The sequence below is a fragment of the Seriola dumerili genome, unplaced genomic scaffold (genome assembly GCF_002260705.1).
Source record: "Seriola dumerili isolate Sdu_G_001 unplaced genomic scaffold, Sdu_1.0 BDQW01000025.1, whole genome shotgun sequence".
NCBI classification, from domain to species: domain Eukaryota; kingdom Metazoa; phylum Chordata; class Actinopteri; order Carangiformes; family Carangidae; genus Seriola; species Seriola dumerili.
In genome coordinates this window covers 13097341-13114257 of record NW_019174280.1, presented here as the reverse complement: position 1 = coordinate 13114257, position 16917 = coordinate 13097341, and the positions used below count along the sequence as shown (strand labels likewise).

General features: G+C 38.9%; 2 protein-coding genes across 5 annotated transcripts; both read left to right on the top strand.

Moving 5' to 3' along the window:
- The first annotated feature begins 539 nt into the window (after positions 1-539).
- Positions 540-11879, top strand: cmtr1 (cap methyltransferase 1). 3 transcript variants are annotated; one of them, XM_022763969.1, is made up of 25 exons: positions 540-715; positions 863-928; positions 2046-2144; positions 2594-2748; positions 2923-3081; positions 3247-3339; positions 3464-3535; positions 3893-3987; positions 4447-4519; positions 4636-4834; positions 4917-5035; positions 5237-5333; positions 5556-5688; positions 6621-6800; positions 6887-6943; positions 7071-7128; positions 7272-7340; positions 7675-7806; positions 8242-8367; positions 8674-8765; positions 8967-9035; positions 9180-9227; positions 9411-9523; positions 9691-9799; positions 9959-11879. In XM_022763969.1, the coding sequence occupies exons 3-25, from the start codon at positions 2051-2053 to the stop codon at positions 10092-10094; spliced, it is 2478 nt and encodes an 825-aa protein (XP_022619690.1). In that variant the 5' UTR covers positions 540-715; positions 863-928; positions 2046-2050; the 3' UTR covers positions 10095-11879. The 3 variants fall into 3 exon arrangements, with proteins under 3 accessions (XP_022619690.1, XP_022619697.1, XP_022619682.1); XM_022763976.1 differs by lacking the exon at positions 863-928; XM_022763961.1 differs by lacking the exon at positions 540-715 and having other exon boundaries at positions 733-928.
- Positions 11880-11951: 72 nt separating this feature from the next.
- On the top strand, positions 11952-16444 carry LOC111235489 (heme-binding protein 2-like). 2 transcript variants are annotated; one of them, XM_022763949.1, is made up of 5 exons: positions 11952-12185; positions 12488-12564; positions 13664-13799; positions 14447-14627; positions 14914-16444. In XM_022763949.1, the coding sequence occupies exons 2-5, from the start codon at positions 12490-12492 to the stop codon at positions 15098-15100; spliced, it is 579 nt and encodes a 192-aa protein (XP_022619670.1). In that variant the 5' UTR covers positions 11952-12185; positions 12488-12489; the 3' UTR covers positions 15101-16444. The 2 variants fall into 2 exon arrangements, with proteins under 2 accessions (XP_022619670.1, XP_022619662.1); XM_022763941.1 differs by having other exon boundaries at positions 12435-12564.
- Positions 16445-16917: the final 473 nt, after the last annotated feature.

The following is a 16917-nucleotide window of genomic DNA, read 5'->3' as shown; positions in this document are numbered from 1 at the left end:
AGCTATCTACAGTCACAAGTCAAGTTACTGTGTTCACATTGGTTTGAGTTGTACTTATCAAGGCATTTCTTTAGCTGTAATGACAGGTTTGTTTTATTTTTAGTAGAGTTGTTTATTGTTTTAATGACACTGGTTGGGAGTCAGAGCAGAAAATTCTGCATGTGGCATTAAGATTTTATCATAAACTTTCTGTGTAACAAGATAATGCTGTTTAAAATTACTCAATGGAAGGGAGATCTTGTGTTGTTACTGTTAAAGAACACAATTATTTTGTATTTCCAAAGTCACTTTTGCAAGACAGTCAAATTATCTGGATGAATGATAAGTCCTGCTATCTTTGAAACATTTTTTACCTTATTTCATCGATAACACAAAGGCATTGCATCGGTTTATAACCCAAGCCGTAACCCAAGTCGGGATACGAAAATATGTTCAGTAAATTAATAAAATAAAGTAAAACGGGGATAAAACACAGGCACTTCTCTAGACAGTCGTTACGTCACACGCGTCATTACTGCGTGTTATCAGATGAAGAAGGACCCCAGAAAGCTCTAAAAACAGAACGCGGGCTAATGTAAACTTCGAAAACAGTCTATTTATAACCAAAGTTTCCTAGTAAATAAAAGTCAAAGAAGTAAATTTCGACATATATGTGGAATTAACGCTCTGTCGATGCTGTCTCATCACAGAAGAGTGAAGTTGTCCGTCTGAGCTGGTAAAAACTAGCTGGCTAACATAGCAAGCTAACAGCTAAGGCTGTTACAGCTGCGCAGTTTCGTTTCACAGAAAACTCCCACACTGACTCTGACCAGCCAAGTCTGTTTACTTTACCCGTGTTTCACTACAAAAACATATTTTGCAGATTGGCATGGGCCGACTTTACCTAACTTTGATAGCTGACCGCTGCTAGCTACAACAAAACCAAGAGGTAACGGTTCATATTTGCAGCAAGTTTGTCAGATTGCGATATTGTGACGTTTTCTATCGTCAAGTTGTGGCAACGTGGAGGAACAAGACACTGCTTGTTAAAAACCATGTTTTGCTGACCAGCTGTAGTTTACGCTTCTCATAAATGTAATGCTAGTACATGAAAGGCGCTGGGGCTGGGGATGACCAAGTGAGGTGTTTATATGTGCGTTTACGTGAAGACTTGTTGATAATATCAGTTTTCCATGGCTGTGCTGCTTTGCCCTACACCTGATATCATGACAGAAAATAAAATTCTCACACCCAGACATACATATTTTGCATGGTGTTTACCTGACAATTTCTTAAATATTGTTTTGAACACCCCAAAACACCAAAGAAAACGCAAATAAGCTACCTTTTGTTTACTTTGCTCAGTGTAAACCAATCGTTTACGAGCAGACTATTGGTGGCATTGTCCACTGCTGTGGTGTTCACTGTTAATAGGATGATTATCACTTTTACCAGTTCTGTCCTCTCTGATCTTGATTTTCTTGTCTTCATACATGTTAGTTACATATTGAGCATTAATCTGTATGAAAAATTGTAAAGTTAGTATGCCTTCCATTAGATCAACAACTAACATTGGGTGTCTCTCTCATTTATTGTCTCTTTAAATTGCTTATTTTGGAAGGTCAAATGCTAATTAAAATGTAAGCCTCAACTGATGTGTTAAAACAGTTTAAAAGCATTAATGCTTTAAGAAAATGAGGCAACATAAGCAACATTTCTCGTTTGAATCCAGCAAATGTTTTGCATTTTGACTTTATGAATATCATGCGCAGTATGCATGCAGCTTGCTTTCTAAATTTAGATTTTCAGTCCACACATCAATTAATTGATTAATTGTTTAGGTTTTAGCACTATATGTCACAATGCTTTTGGCTTCCTCTCATACATGCATCGTCATTACACACGAATCTGCTCTTTTCTATTTCAATTTATTCAAAATTATCTTAACACATGGTGGGGTATTTCTGTCACAGTCCTTGGTGTTCTTTTACATCCTCTGTGTGCTATTGCACCTCATCCATCAGACAGAGTATCTTATTCTTATTGTCCTCTCTGCTCTATTTCAGCCAAAATGAAGAGGAGAGCTGAAGCAACAGCCCTGCAGGGGACAAAGAGGCGTCGTGATGATAGCAGCTCAGATGACGAGTCAGAACTATCCAGACAAGGTAGATAAATTAATTTGTCCCTTCTAAACAATGTCTTACAGAAGAATTGATTGTTAAAAGATTATAAGCTACTCCATACTGTGATTAGGGTCACTTTAGATTACTTGATTTTCAAGTCAGTCAATGGAGATATATTTTGCTACTTTAAAGAATAATTTAGTTTGTCCTCCACTGAGGTTCTTTTCCAAGTACTGTTGAATCCCAGAGGAATCACCAAGGTTTTGATTTCATCTAATTGAGAACTAAGTTCAGTACAAGATTGTAATGCTGAGTGATTCGATGGTTATGATTGTCCTTGTGATCAAGGCTGTTAAATCAGGTATTAATCACTGTTTTTGTTGAGATTGGTTTGTTTGTATATTTTGGTTTATCCGTCTGTTCTTTTTTTTTTATAAGTGAATGGTTTGTACCTGTCTGTTTGTGTGTGTGTGTGGTTTTCTGCTGTCCAGACTCGAGCCAAAATGACTCCCTCAGTGACCAGGAGCAACAGAGACCTGGGTTCTCCATGTCCTCCATGTCATCCTTTGATGCTGCAGATGCAGATACCCCCACACAGGCCGCCTCAAAATTCTCTATGTACAACAGTGTGTCACAAAAACTCATGGTAATGTATTGAAAACCTCACTAACACAATATGTTTCACAATTAACTCTTTCAGAGTCTGTTATTGTATTTGATAGGTTTTGAAAATGGTTATTTAGCAAAGTATTCATAACTAACACAAAGTTTTCCACTGTTTTTTCCTAACTCCCTTGTCGGTTACCTCTTACACCTCTAGGCCAAGATGGGTTTCCGTGAGGGCGAGGGTCTGGGGAAGTTTGGACAGGGACGCAAGGAGATTGTGGAGGCCTCTACACAGCGAGGTAGAAGGGGTCTCGGCCTCACACTGCAGGGCTTCCAAGGGGAGCTCAATGTCGACTGGCGTGATGAACCAGAGGTACACATCAGTAAATAATAACTGTGTCATCTTTTGCTGAAGTGTCTTGAGTTAGTGTCATGATTTTAGGTTTGAAATACCATTCTGGAATCAAGCGTCAGTTGTACCTGTTGAAATGATCTTTGTTTGTCTCTCCTCTGTCTCTTCTCCTGTCTGACTGACCAGCCCAGTGCTGTAGAGAAGGTAGACTGGTTCCCAGAATGCACCACAGAGACCCCAGATGCAGATGAGCTGAGGGACTGGATGACTCTGGGAGATGTAAATAAAAACACAGGGACACTCACTTAGACATATACCTGATTATTACAAAAGGTTCATTCCTGCTTACTCTTTTGCATGATACATGCACATACAACAAAGTATTGTTTTGAACTGCTTACAGAGAAAACTCAAGATTGAAGATGAGACAGAGTTTTGCACTGAAGCTCTTCTGCACACCCTTCTAAGGTGCAAGGTGAGTTATAATGTAAAACACCTACTGTTCACTTATGTTTAATTTGAATAAATTTTTTCTTTAAATTTTACAGTTAAATATAGAATAACAGAATCTATATTGAGACACCCCAGCAGTTGATATAGACATTAAGATTGGTTTCTGATTGCATCATTAAAAATTACTTTAAATCTTACATGTGTGCTGTACTCACCTGTGCATTTAGGTCTATAGTCTAATGGTGATTGGTAGTAACATAGAATTTTTATGTATGTGAAGCTCGGTGAATTACATTCTATTCTTAATGGACCCAAATCATAATACAGTACTTTGGAATATTCCTGAGTTGTGTAACCACAGTGTCTGTCTGATGTTCAGTCAGTGTTTGATGACCTGGAGGGCGAGGAGATGAGGCGAGCTCGGACACGCTCCAACCCTTATGAGACAATCAGAGGAGGTATCTTCCTCAACAGGTCAGTCTTTAGATAGTTACTACAAATGTGACAAATTAACAATGTGAAATAATATTTCATAAGTCATTTTCTCTTTTGTTTTATTCAATTTGATTACTTTTGCGCGTATTGAAAAATTGGTTACAGAGAGTCAGGGCTTCAGCCTTTTATAGGTTAGAGGCTGCTTTTGAATGATGAAATCAAACGTTGCTGTGTGTGTGTTGATGATTTATGTTATTTGTGAATGATATCAAATCTGTGTGTTAGAGAGCAAATTTAATTAATACACTATATGATTAATTCCTGCCTTTCGAAAAATGGGCCACACAGATACCAAGAACTTTGGGAACTTAATTCACATTCCTAGTACTCCAGATAAATAAGCTTGCAGCAGTTTACTTAAATTTCTAATGAGTACTCTGTGGAGTGCCAGTCCTTTAAATATGATGACAAATTGTTTTATATGTCTTCTGTATTTAGAGCAGCTATGAAAATGGCGAACATCGACCACTGCTTCGACTATATGTTCACCAACCCAAAGGATTCACAAGGGGTGAGAGGGTCACAGTAACTGCTGATATGTGGTCGCTGAACTTTTGTTGGATCTGGACACACAGGCGCATTTAAACAGATGATGAGCTGATGTCTTTGCTCACTCTCATTATGTAGAAACCTCTGACAAAGGACCGTGAGGGTGAGCTTCTGTACTTTGGTGATGTCTGTGCTGGGCCTGGAGGCTTTTCAGAGTACATACTGTGGAAGAGACGTTGGCATGCGAAGGGCTTTGGCATGACACTGAAAGGACCCTGTGACTTCAAGCTGGAAGATTTCTATGCAGCGCCGAGTGAGCTGTTTGAGCCATATTATGGTACGGTAACAAAAGCTGCACATCACACTCAGGAGATGTCTGATGAATGATTCAGTGAAAGCTTGACCTCTTTGTGTCCCAGGTGAGGGAGGGGTGGATGGAGATGGCGACATCACTCGACCAGAAAACATGACTGCCTTTCGAAACTTTGTCCTGGAGAGTACAGAGAGAAGAGGGCTGCACTTCCTCATGGCAGATGGGGTGACTATTCCACATATTCATTTCTTTGCGCCAGGGTAGCCACTGCGAAAAAATCTATCAAAATCTAAATTTTACATATCAAACAGAGGATGAGTTCACAGCTAAAGTTACAACGAGCTTGAGCTTTGAGCTTTGAGCTTTGACCTTTCTGTTTAGTGATTAAATAAGTTTTGGCTTAATGACTGTCTCTGTCTCTGGTAGGGTTTCTCTGTGGAAGGCCAGGAAAACATCCAGGAGATCCTGAGCAAACAGCTGCTGCTCTGTCAGTTCCTCACTGCCATCTCTACACTCAGGACAGGTGTGTGTGTGCATGAAGTCATATAGTCAGTCTGCATAGCTGTCTGTGAGTGGTTCTTATCTCTCTGGACAGCTGCTGATGTTTCTAAATTTCCTTAAAAAAAGTGGGACATCATGTTCAGTCTCAATATGCCTTTGTCACATTCATGTTATGTACTCTTGTGCACATGTACTGCATATCAGGGTCCAGATTAATCATGCTGATGCTCTTTGTCTTCTTCAGGCGGCCATTTCGTCTGTAAGACTTTTGACCTCTTCACTCCCTTCAGTGTGGGTTTGGTCTACCTGGTCTACCTCTGCTTTGACAGGATCTCTCTCTTCAAACCTGTCACAAGCAGGCCTGCCAACTCTGAGAGGTGGGTCTGTGTCTGTGTGTACCTACTTGTGCAAAAAGATCTCTGGATTTGGTTTCATGCAGGGCAGGTTGGTTATTATTATATTTTAACTGAGTATTGATACTACAATGAAGCTACACAGTGCAGTTTTGCACATTGTCTAAACCAACTGGCAAAAAGTCTACAAAAAAGAGCTTGTGGGTAACAAGTTTTATAACATAACATAAATAACTAGCATATTCTCTGATATAAATCATTTCTTCTTTGTAGCGACAGAAGCTTTAAATTAATTCACCAGAGCTGTCCCAAATACCTCTTTCAAGTTTTCGATAACAGGCACATTCATCAGACTGATGTCTGAATATCTGTTAAAAATATTCAACCAATTAAAAACCAATTAAAACCTAAAACAGGCGATAGACCATGAACACTGTCACTTCCATTCCAAAGTGGCAGCAATATAAAGAAGTGGAAAACCCATTGACTCTGGGTTGTCAACACATCATCAGATCTCGTGCTGGAGATTGCCTCTAAATATTTTCCATTATACCCAGTGTTTTACTCTGCCTCAGTGGGGAGTTTGTGGTGCTTGTACAGGAAAAAAGATTTAAAAAACTGTCACAATACAGAAGTTTTATCTGGATGGCATGTGTTTGGTACCAACCTCAAAGTGTAATTTGTAATTTTTATTGAGTCCTAGCACATGAGTGGTTGGAAGAAACTTTGATATTTTGCTCCTGAGATTGGATATGTCACTTCCGGGATGAGGAAAATATTTTTCATATACTAACTATATTCAAAATTATAAATAAATCAACTGTGCAACGTCTCAATTAGAAGAAATAGGACAGTCTCTGTTCTCTGGATCCAATTTTTGATTTAGATTAAGAAAAGAAAATTTGTACAGAAAATTCTTGCATCTGTAAATCTCTTCTGACTCATTGCCCCCTCAGGTACATAGTGTGCCGTGGTCTGAAGCCTGGTTCAGATGCTGTCAGGGAATACATGTTCAGAGTCAACCTGAAACTGAACCAGCTGAGGAACACAGATAGAGATGTTACAGAAGTGGTTCCGCTGAGCATCATCAAGGAAGACACCGATTTCTATCAGTTTATGGTCAACTCCAATGAGAGGTAGAGGTGCATGATATCCAGTAAAGTCTGTAATTTTTCATTCCATACTGCATGACTGAAAGAAACTGAATTAGTTCTCCCTGTAGACTCTGTGTAGTCCAGATCAAGGCCTTGGCCAAAATCCACGCCTTCGTCGTAGAACCGTGAGTAATTGTTCTTGCACCCATTCATCTCTACTCATCTACCCATCAACCTCTACACCAGAATATCTGAATGTGTGTGATGGTGTTTATGTGGTGTTTAACTGTGTGACTGTGCTGATGTCTCTAGGACTCTTTCAGAGCCGAAACAAGCCGACATTAGGAAGGAGTGCCTGAAGCTCTGGGGGGTGAGATGAGAAACTGTGATATTTGTACTACACTGGAGCTGGACTATTACAGATCTAATACAAATAATAGAGTTTTTGTTTAATAATGCAGTTTCATTCTATGTTATTCCACCCATAAATAGTTTTTTTTTGTCTATTTCCAGGTCCCAGACAAGGCCAGGGTGACTCCTGCTTCCTCAGACCCAAGGTCAAAATTCTACGAGCTGGTCAAGGTCAGTTAATAAATCTGGGATTAAAGAAAACGTACTGGCAAAATACAATGCAGATACATGTGCATGAGTTTTTTGTGTGTTTTTGAGGAGGGTAATTTGGTAATTGTGTAATCTGCATATCTGAGACCATATACAACTGCACAATTTACACTTTGACCTTTTCATATAGACTTAAAAAGCGAAAAAATAATGAAGAGAAAAATCCTGTTTGGGCATGATAATCATTAGGTCTGATAATTACAAACACTGTCATAAGTGGACTTCTTGAAAATTTTGAATTTGTCTCATCGTCTGCTCTCCATCACCAACTCTCCTTGTGTCTGTTACACCTCAGAATTCAGATGTGGAGTCGTTACAGTGCAAGCTCACGCCTCTCAACTCCACCACACTCGAGAAGTTGCGTCATATCCTGGACCACAGGTGCATTGTGGGAGGTGGAGAGCAGATCTTTCTTCTAGCATTGGGGGTGAGTCGTAAGAGACAGTGTCGGTCTTGAATTTGTGTTTTGTCCTACTACGGTGAAGTAGTAGTATGCTTTTCACACAACTTGCAAAATCCTCTTTCTTTACCCTCTTAGAATAAAATGTCTTTTTTCATGATTTTCTTCATTTGATGTCTGATAGCGTCCTTCTGCTCTGCTACTATTAGTATATTATTACAAGCAGTAATGGAACACCTGGGCTAGTTAAGCTTTTTATGTGCAAAATTGTTTCCATTTCTCCTGGAGAAGATTAAAACAAAGAGCGGACAGGTAGATCCATTCACTCCCAATGTCTTTATTCTCTATGTAGAGGGATAGTGGTGACTGCCAGAGAGACTTTTCTGTTTCTGTGCACGATAACCTGTGTTTGAACCTGTTTTCATCTTATCTCTTCTCTCCAATTCCACTTAACTTGTGTAGAAGTCTCAGAAATACACGTGGGATGGGAAGATGCCTGTGCGCTGGAGGAAACTGGAAAATTTCAAGCTAGAGCTGCCAAGAGATACACTTCTAAGTGTGGAGATCGTCCAAGAGCTGAAGGGCGAGGTCAGACACCGGAGAGTTTAAGGGCTAAGCTGATGCAATATGGGAGCTAGTATATCAAACTCTTTATGACTTACTCAATTTTTGTTATAGCTTAAATGATAAACTATTGATAAAACAACTTTGCTGTTTGTTATATATTGCCTTTGACCATTTCAACTACAGCAGGGCTCATTTATCAAAGAGTGTGTGGTCATTATTGTTTTTTTTCCCTCCAAAACATGATTTAAAGAATTAGAGCTAAATTTAGATGACTTGGATCTGCTGCTTACACATCTGGTTTTACATGTGTGTGTATTTGGTCCATAGGGAAAAGCTCAGCGTAGAATCAACGCAGTTCATGTAATGGATGCACTAATAATCAACGGCACTGATGTAAGAGATCAGCATTTCAACCAACGGTAGGACAGAGTGGTGATTCTGGATCAAACATTTATGGCACCATGTCTGATCTGAATCATACTCACCAAAACACTAATGCCATATACCCAGTGTCAGCCTTTATAATCACTGTTTACTTACACGTCGTAGCTATTTCTGTACATGCAAGTTGGAGTTGCAGTCCTCTATACTTTACTAAATAATGACCATTGTATATCCAGGATCCAGATGGCTGAGAAGTTTGTGAAGGCGGTAGCCAAACCAAGTAGACCAGACATGAACCCTATCAGGTATTAATTTAAAGCAATTCAACCATTACTTTTGAATGCAGCTTTGTAATTTATGTGCTGGGATTTTATTTTCTTTGGTGGGGAAGTATGAGAACTCTGTATATAAAACATTTTCTCGTTATTTCACTGTATTTTCCCAAACAGAGTGAAGGAGGTGTATAGGCTGGAGGAAATGGAGAAAATCTTTGTCAGGTGAGAAAAGACAGGTCTCTCATCACTCAACTTTTAAGTTACATATAATATTTTTTTCCTAAGTGTTGAGGTTTTTCAAAATTTTTCAAGGTCAAGGTTACATTTGTTGTCTCCTGTGAAAAACAAAATGTCAAAAAAAAAAAAAACATTTTAATTTGTAATTTTCTGGTTTTCCTCATCCAGACTAGAGATGAAGGTAACAAAGAGTTCAGGAGGAGTCCCTCGTCTGTCTTACACCGGCAGAGATGACCGACACTTCCTTCCCACAGGCCTCTACATCATTAAGACTGTCAATGGTTAGTATGTGTGTGTGTGTGTGTCTGAGCCTGCTTGTGCTGCAGCTCGGTGTCAGAAATCGGCACTTAAATTCTACTTTGAGTGACCTTGTCTAAAGTCATTTACTTGTGGTTTTTATGCTGTTAATAACTGAAAAATATCTCTCTCCTTCCTCTCCGCCTTTTAGAGCCATGGACGATGGCATACAGTAAGAACTCCAAGATGAAGTTCTTCTATAATAAGATCACCAAGGAATCCACCTATGAAATGCCAACAAACTCTGCTGCTCCCTTTCAGTAAGTACTGCCCTCTCTATTTATGTTCAAACTAAGTGAGTTTAATTATTTGCAGTTATTCACTTATTGTATCAAATTGTTGTGGTGGTGGAAGAATAGTTTACAACACAACGTTGAAATATCTTTCGGTAGCCGTGATGAATTTGTCTTCATCCTCAGTGTCTGCCACTCTGAGCGTCTCTTCTGGGCCTGGGTGGACGGGGTCATAGTTCACGATTCTCAGACCCGGGTGGATCCTGAGAAACTGTCCAAAGACGATGTTTTGTCCTTCATCCACCAGAACTACCAGCCCTGAAACTCTCTCCGAGCCCAGAGCTTCACCAGCTACAACCTGAATACAGAATGCACTAAATCATGGAGGACATAGAGCCACAGAAATGTTATAATGCAATTTATTACTTAATATTTTATTTTGATAATTAAAGGAGGGTTATCAAAAACACTTAACAGCTGATTGAAATTATGTGTTTATGAATCCCTGTTTTTATTGTCCTCTTAATATCAATTGATAAACTGTTAGACCATTTCCGAAGGTCCTCTAGTTCCTCCTTATTATGTTGCTTAGAGAAATTGTTATCAGGTTGTAACTGAGTTCTGGAGCTGAAAGTCTTGTTTGTCTTGTTTGCTGCTATTTGTAGCAGTGTCATCTGGATTCCTCGTAAGCAACGGACACTTTGACAAACCACTCTGTCTTTCTGCCTTTTCCACTGCCCTTGGCTCTATTAATTCTAATGAATAAGATTCACCTCATAGGACAATATGAAGACAAAAAGCTGCTGCCATTGTCTCTACATTGAATTGCATGTCCCCGTAGATCTAGTTTTTATGGTTCCTTGTCCATGCCATGCTTATGTGTGTTTGCATACACCACGTTAAGAATGATAGGTAGGGTAACTGCATCCACATCTGTATACACATACTTCCTTGCCTTGCTCTGCATCTGCTTTAAACAGAACTGCTCGTCTTTTCATCTCTGTAGAGACGAGCATCTGTTCGCCAAGTCTTACACACAGGCTCCTTGTTGTTGCTCCTGCAGATCTGTAGCTGATGCCTGAATACAACAAACACATTGATAGTGCTCTAAATTATCCTCAGCATCATTTCGACTTTCATATCACTTAGAGATGTAGCATCTTTCTCCCATTCATACCTGATCTGTCATGGAGTGAGTGTTCAAAATCTGGAAGGTGTCTTAGTTTTTAGGTTGTTTCTCCCTTGACACCTCTTTGTGATTGTGCCTAATATCGCCTGGACTGTGTGTTTCTTAAATGCTGCAAATGAGTTATTTTTCTCTTGTAAAGTTCGCTATCAATCCTTTGATGTAAATAATAATATAGTAAATAAATGGGAGGTGCTCAACCCAGAACATACTCTCAAATGCCTGGTGAAATTTGATTTAGGCTATTGTCTGAGTAATGACCATGACAGCTACAGTGGACACAGCAAAGTATAAACGGCAGCTTTAGATCTAGAAACCAACCACTGTATTGGAGTACTACCTGTCCCGGGTTTTGTGCTGGCCAGTTTGCACTGATTTGATAAAATACTACCTTATTTATGAAAATGCACCATGTGAGCTCAAGTAAAATACTGAAGATATGTTCACAAGTTTACATAATAATGTAGGATTTAGTTTGTGTTGTACTTCAGATGTGCAAATTCCCAAACGAATCTTTAAAATAATCAAATTACCAAACAGCAACTGACAGACACTGAACCTGGCTTTTGGGGCCCCTGGAGATCTCTGGGCCATTTTCCCACTTTGCCCAGTTGGTAATCCAGCCATGATGATTATGTCATTGATTTATACGATCTCATTTAAACATTGATGGATTCGGCAAGCTGTTCATATAGCCATGGTGTCTTGACCTTATGCTAAGCTAACCGGCTGCTGAATATGTTAGCTCTGCCAGGGAGCGTTTCAACCTTCCCAAAATGCAGAACTGTTCGTTTGTTCATTACTGTCTGTTCATTTTTTAAATGTGTAATAACTTGTTGTTGTTACTGAGACTGGTTAAATCTTTTACAGATATTTGCAATCATCTTTACAATATTTTGTCTTAAAAATACTCCCTCCAAACAGTCCAGACATTGTTTTTTGTGTGTTTTTTGATCCTTTAGTTACTATCATGTATCTCTGTTTCCTGCATCATTTTGTTACAGGAGTGTAGGGAATCTCACATTCATCCAAACTAAGTTTAATTGAGGCCACATTTGAAATTTCCTCTCTTCATTTACCCAGTGGCGTCAGCATCCAACATTGGGCTCTTATTTTGAAACCCAAACTCGCTCAGCCAATCAGATTACAGCCTTATATAACCGGAAGCGACGTTATGAAAACATTACAAGCGCGCTTCACGCGGTCACAGCTGCGATTAATGTTCAGGTAATTATGTCTTTCTGTCTCATTTCTGTAAGTTTACAACTTGCAAGATGTCAGATGTGTTCAAATAAAGGTGTTTAAGTTAGACGGTGAGGAATTACTTCGCTAAGTATTACTAATTGACTAATCATGGTTGTTTTTATAAGATAAGATGCATTTGGATACATCACTAGTGTCATTTGACTTGATATGGCAGGTTATTCACCTGTGTTGGGTTTTACATTACATAATTGTACATACGGTACTTTGCAGTGGTTGGAAAACGTCAGTCGATGTTAAAGGGAGTTTTGACACCTGCTCACCAGACATGCTGAAAGCTGTGGGACAAGCTCTCTTCTCAAGTGGACTGCAGAATCCCAAATTCACAGCAGAGGAGAAAAAGGTAAATGTTTTGCCAGGTTACCTTGTAAAATGAAAATGACACTAAACCTTTGGCCTTCTGAACCTTCTGTTTGTCACGCTATCATGGGACAAAAGAGTAGTGAATTAAGATCAGAAAAATAATCGACATCTTTCTCAAAGTTGATTCTACTCTTCTCAAAACTGAGGTTATAAATAAATAAATAAATGAGAAAAACACCAGCTTCACTATTGTCAATGTGTAGGTATATCCAGTATTCACAGTAAGCACCCTTTTTATATAAACTAGTTGTGGAAATGTACAGTAAAGACAAATGTCTGGATGAAACAAAATTGTGTACATATATAAACAAGAAATTCCTGTGCAAAGCTCTCCTGTCTGGCCACACATGACCTTCCTTCCTTCTGATACTCTGCCTCCAACTAAATCAAGGCATCTAATACATCAACATACATTTTACCTTTTGCCTAAGCATGTTGTTGTCCTTCTTTGATGTCTGTCTTCTATATATGTGTGATCTGCGGTGACTCAGTTTAAAATGTGTTTGAGAAATGACTCTGAGTTGCACTGTCAAACTGCATTTTACAACATGTGGGAAGTTGCTCAAAAATCTGAATTCTGCAGATAACCTTGTTATCAATTCTTGTAATGACTCTTCCAGATAACTTCTGCTGTGTTCTGATGAACTGTGACCCCTCAGATATTTTTGCATGTGAAAATCTTCCAGAAAGAACACAGTTGAATGCATGTCTTGGAGTAATAGAGTTCAATAGAAAAACTGTGTGATTAATTTTAATCACAGTGACTCAGTGCATCAGTTGCAACAAGATATTTGTACTGAAACATTTAATTCACATGTGACTGCAACAAAAGAAAATCATATGTGGTCGTGAGAAAATGAAAATGTTTCCAAACATTTCCAGTGTCAGTGTGGTTACAATTTCTGATCAGGTCAGAGAGTACAGAGCAATGATGGTATTTTTCACTATTTTCTGGCATGTTATAGACTGAATTATTAATTGATTAATCAATATTAAAAAAATCAACAGAAATAAATAATGTAATAAAACCAGTAATGATTTGCAACTATATTGAGTGTGTGTGTGTCTGTGTTTTCCAGGGAGAAGACTATGAAATCCGCACCTACCATGCCACCAAGTGGGTGAGCACCTCTCTGAGTGGGATGCAGCTGGATGCAGCCATGAACACTGGCTTCCGCAGGCTCTTCCGTTACATCCAGGGCAACAATCAAAACAGTGAGTTTGAACAATTTTATCTCTGAAATGTAATATTCTTCATTCTGTTGTTTGTGATGCTTTTAGTTTGTGTTGTTGTGAAGTGTCAAGTGAAAATGAAACTCGATTAAACACAATCAGTCAAGTAAACAATGTTCAGAAGGTGCAGAATGAGGTTATGGATAATTTCAGCTCAAGACAAGGGAGCCGGTGAATAATTGCAAGAGGAAGTTCACTTTAGTGCTCGCTCAGCAGTTTGTAACAGCACCGCTGCCTTTGTCTTACTCAGCAGTTTACGGCAGCATTATTTATGAGAATACATACAGTTTGTGCTGTTGACTAGTGAGGTCTGCAGTGTTAGGAGTGTGAGATCTGTAATCATGGTGTTTAATTCACTACATGTGCCACACATTGTGCTAATATGTCAACCATCTGTTCATGTGTCATTATGTGCTGAGGTTTTGATGTCACCTGGCAACGGAGGGTTTAACTAGGAAATGTTTCATATGTGTACATCTTACATGAGCTGGTTACTCATAAGACCAATCAGCATAAATATCGTATATAGCTAGTTTGTTTAATGCCTGTCAGATTTGTGTGTGTGCTGCTGTTTTTTTCTTTCCTTTTTTATTAAAAAAAAAAAAAAAAAAATGCAATTTTTACTTCAGAGGTCAAAGTGGAAATGACGGCCCCCGTGACGTGCCGTGTCGACCCTGGAGCCGGCCCTGCATGTGAATCTCACTTCACTGTATCCTTCTACATCCCAGAGGAGCATCAGGCCAGTCCCCCGGAGCCTAGTGACCCGGAGGTGTTTGTGGAGAACAGGAAAGAGTTCACAGCTTATATCAGGTAGAGTAAAACCTTAACATTAAAATCATTAAATCATTAACAGATTATAGGTTTCAATGCTAATTCAAGATGATAATGTGTAAAAGTGTTTGCTTGTCATTATTATTATTATTATTATTATTATTATTATTATTTTTGTAAGTTCATTATAATTGTGCTTTTTCCTCTTTTTATTTTATTAAAATTTTTTTACAAATCTTCCAAATGATTGCAGATACCAAAACAAAAAAGTATATTTCCAAAGAGAATTGGTAAAATGAAGACTTTATTCTTCCTTTTCTTCCAGGACATACGGTGGTTTCTCCAATGAGAATATGAAGCGTGAAGAGCTGCTGAAACTTCTGGAGAGCCTACAGAGGGACGGCGTCCCATACGTCGACAAGCCGTTCTACACAGTTGGCTACGACAGCCCCTTCAAACTGACCAACCGCAGGAACGAGGTCTGGGTCCTCAAGAAGGAAGACAAGCAGTAGAGAGTTTTAAAGGTCTCACACACACACACACACACACACACACACACACACACACACACACACACACACACACACACACACACAGCATGCGGCCCACTGCAACTTAAAAATACTAGACTTTTATGCGATCATCTCACAACACATGATAAATTTCAGTTTTACAGCTCTTTTCAATGAAGTATGATGAATTAACTTTAAAGGTCACATTAACGAGCACTGTTGAATATCTTTTTACTTTTTTGACTGTGAGTAAGTTTTGCAGTGAATGCTTTGACTAAAAGTTACTGAATTAGACTCTTTGTAAGTCTGGATAAAGTGACCAAATGCATAGTAAAGTGCGCTCTAACAGGCCATCATCTAGCATCCATTAACCAAGTGGCCACAGTGGAGCAATATTTCCAGCAGAGGGAGCCAAGTAGTCAGAGGACATGTCCCTCTTGGTGCATTTCATTAGGACAAAAACCTTAAGTGCCTCTTTTAATGAATGACTTGTTGAAAACACACTAATTTTCAGTTTTTTTTTTTTTTGTGCACATTGCTAACTTCTATTTATTCAGTGATTCTCAAAGGGGAAAAAAATACTTGAAAATTCAGTTGTATGGTAAATATGTTTTCATTTAAAACATAATGTAACAAGAGTCTGCGAGATGTAAAAATAAAGGATAAGTTTACATTTTTCATCTTTTGTAATGCACTACTTACATGCCTATGTGTACATTAAAGCCATTATTGGTCAATCTCTTCTTACGAAGAGAGGGATTGATTTCAGTGACTTTTAACGTACATGTGGGCCTGTGAGCATTGCGAGCAACATAGACCTGGCAAAATTTGCGAAACGTGCTCTTTGTGGGAAGGTGGCTCTGCCTGACAAAATGTTGGTCGATGTCAGTTTATCGGATCCTACACCTCACCTAGCTGTCTCCGCTATCACACCTGTTATGATGAACGGCTGAGTCACTGTTAATCTAGACCAGTCACATCACCGACATTTCATCATCTATCATTTTTATTTGCAGCAAACAGGTCTGTGATGAATTAATGAGTGTGTAGTTACCTGGCTCTGATCTACCAACATTTCTTTGGTGCGTTGTGGGTGTAAGACATCGGCAAAGAGCGACAGTTGCAAGCTAACAAACATGCCATTTTTTATGCATTAAATCAATCTTTATATTTTTAGCTCCTGATGTAGTAGAAATTGTGTTTTTAATGTTGAAGAAGGGATACTACATGGTTCTTGACATGGGAAAGATGACTTAAGCACTGCACTGGGAAATATTACATGCTTCTAAATGATGTGAAAGAATGTTAAATTTAGTATCTCATCAATAATAAATATAACTCATCATCAAATGATCGATTACTCTGATAATTTATTACCTCCATCTCGACTGTGTAATTATGTTTTTGTCCCTATTTCATGATGGGATTTTTTTTTTTTTTTTTCCACAAAACTTCTTCCTGAGTTGTTTGTCTCATCCGTATGTTATACAATTCAGACCGTCCTCCACACTCTGATGGTCATGACCTTTTATCAGTCAGATGAAATCCTCGCCACAGTTGACTTCACCCTCTGTCCTCTCTCACCTTCTCCTCTCCCGTGCTCTCGTCGTCGTCGTCATCCATGTTTGCTGAGTCATTCGTTTTATTTGTGGCAGAATTGTTCCCAATATCATGTTCAGACACTCAGCAGAAACGACATCTGACAAATGACACATATATACGCTCTCCACCGTCGTCTGTTGTTCACCAGTCAGATCGATCTCATTGGCCATGCTCGCTGAGGTGAAACATCGCTGCGGAGAGGAAATGTATAATGA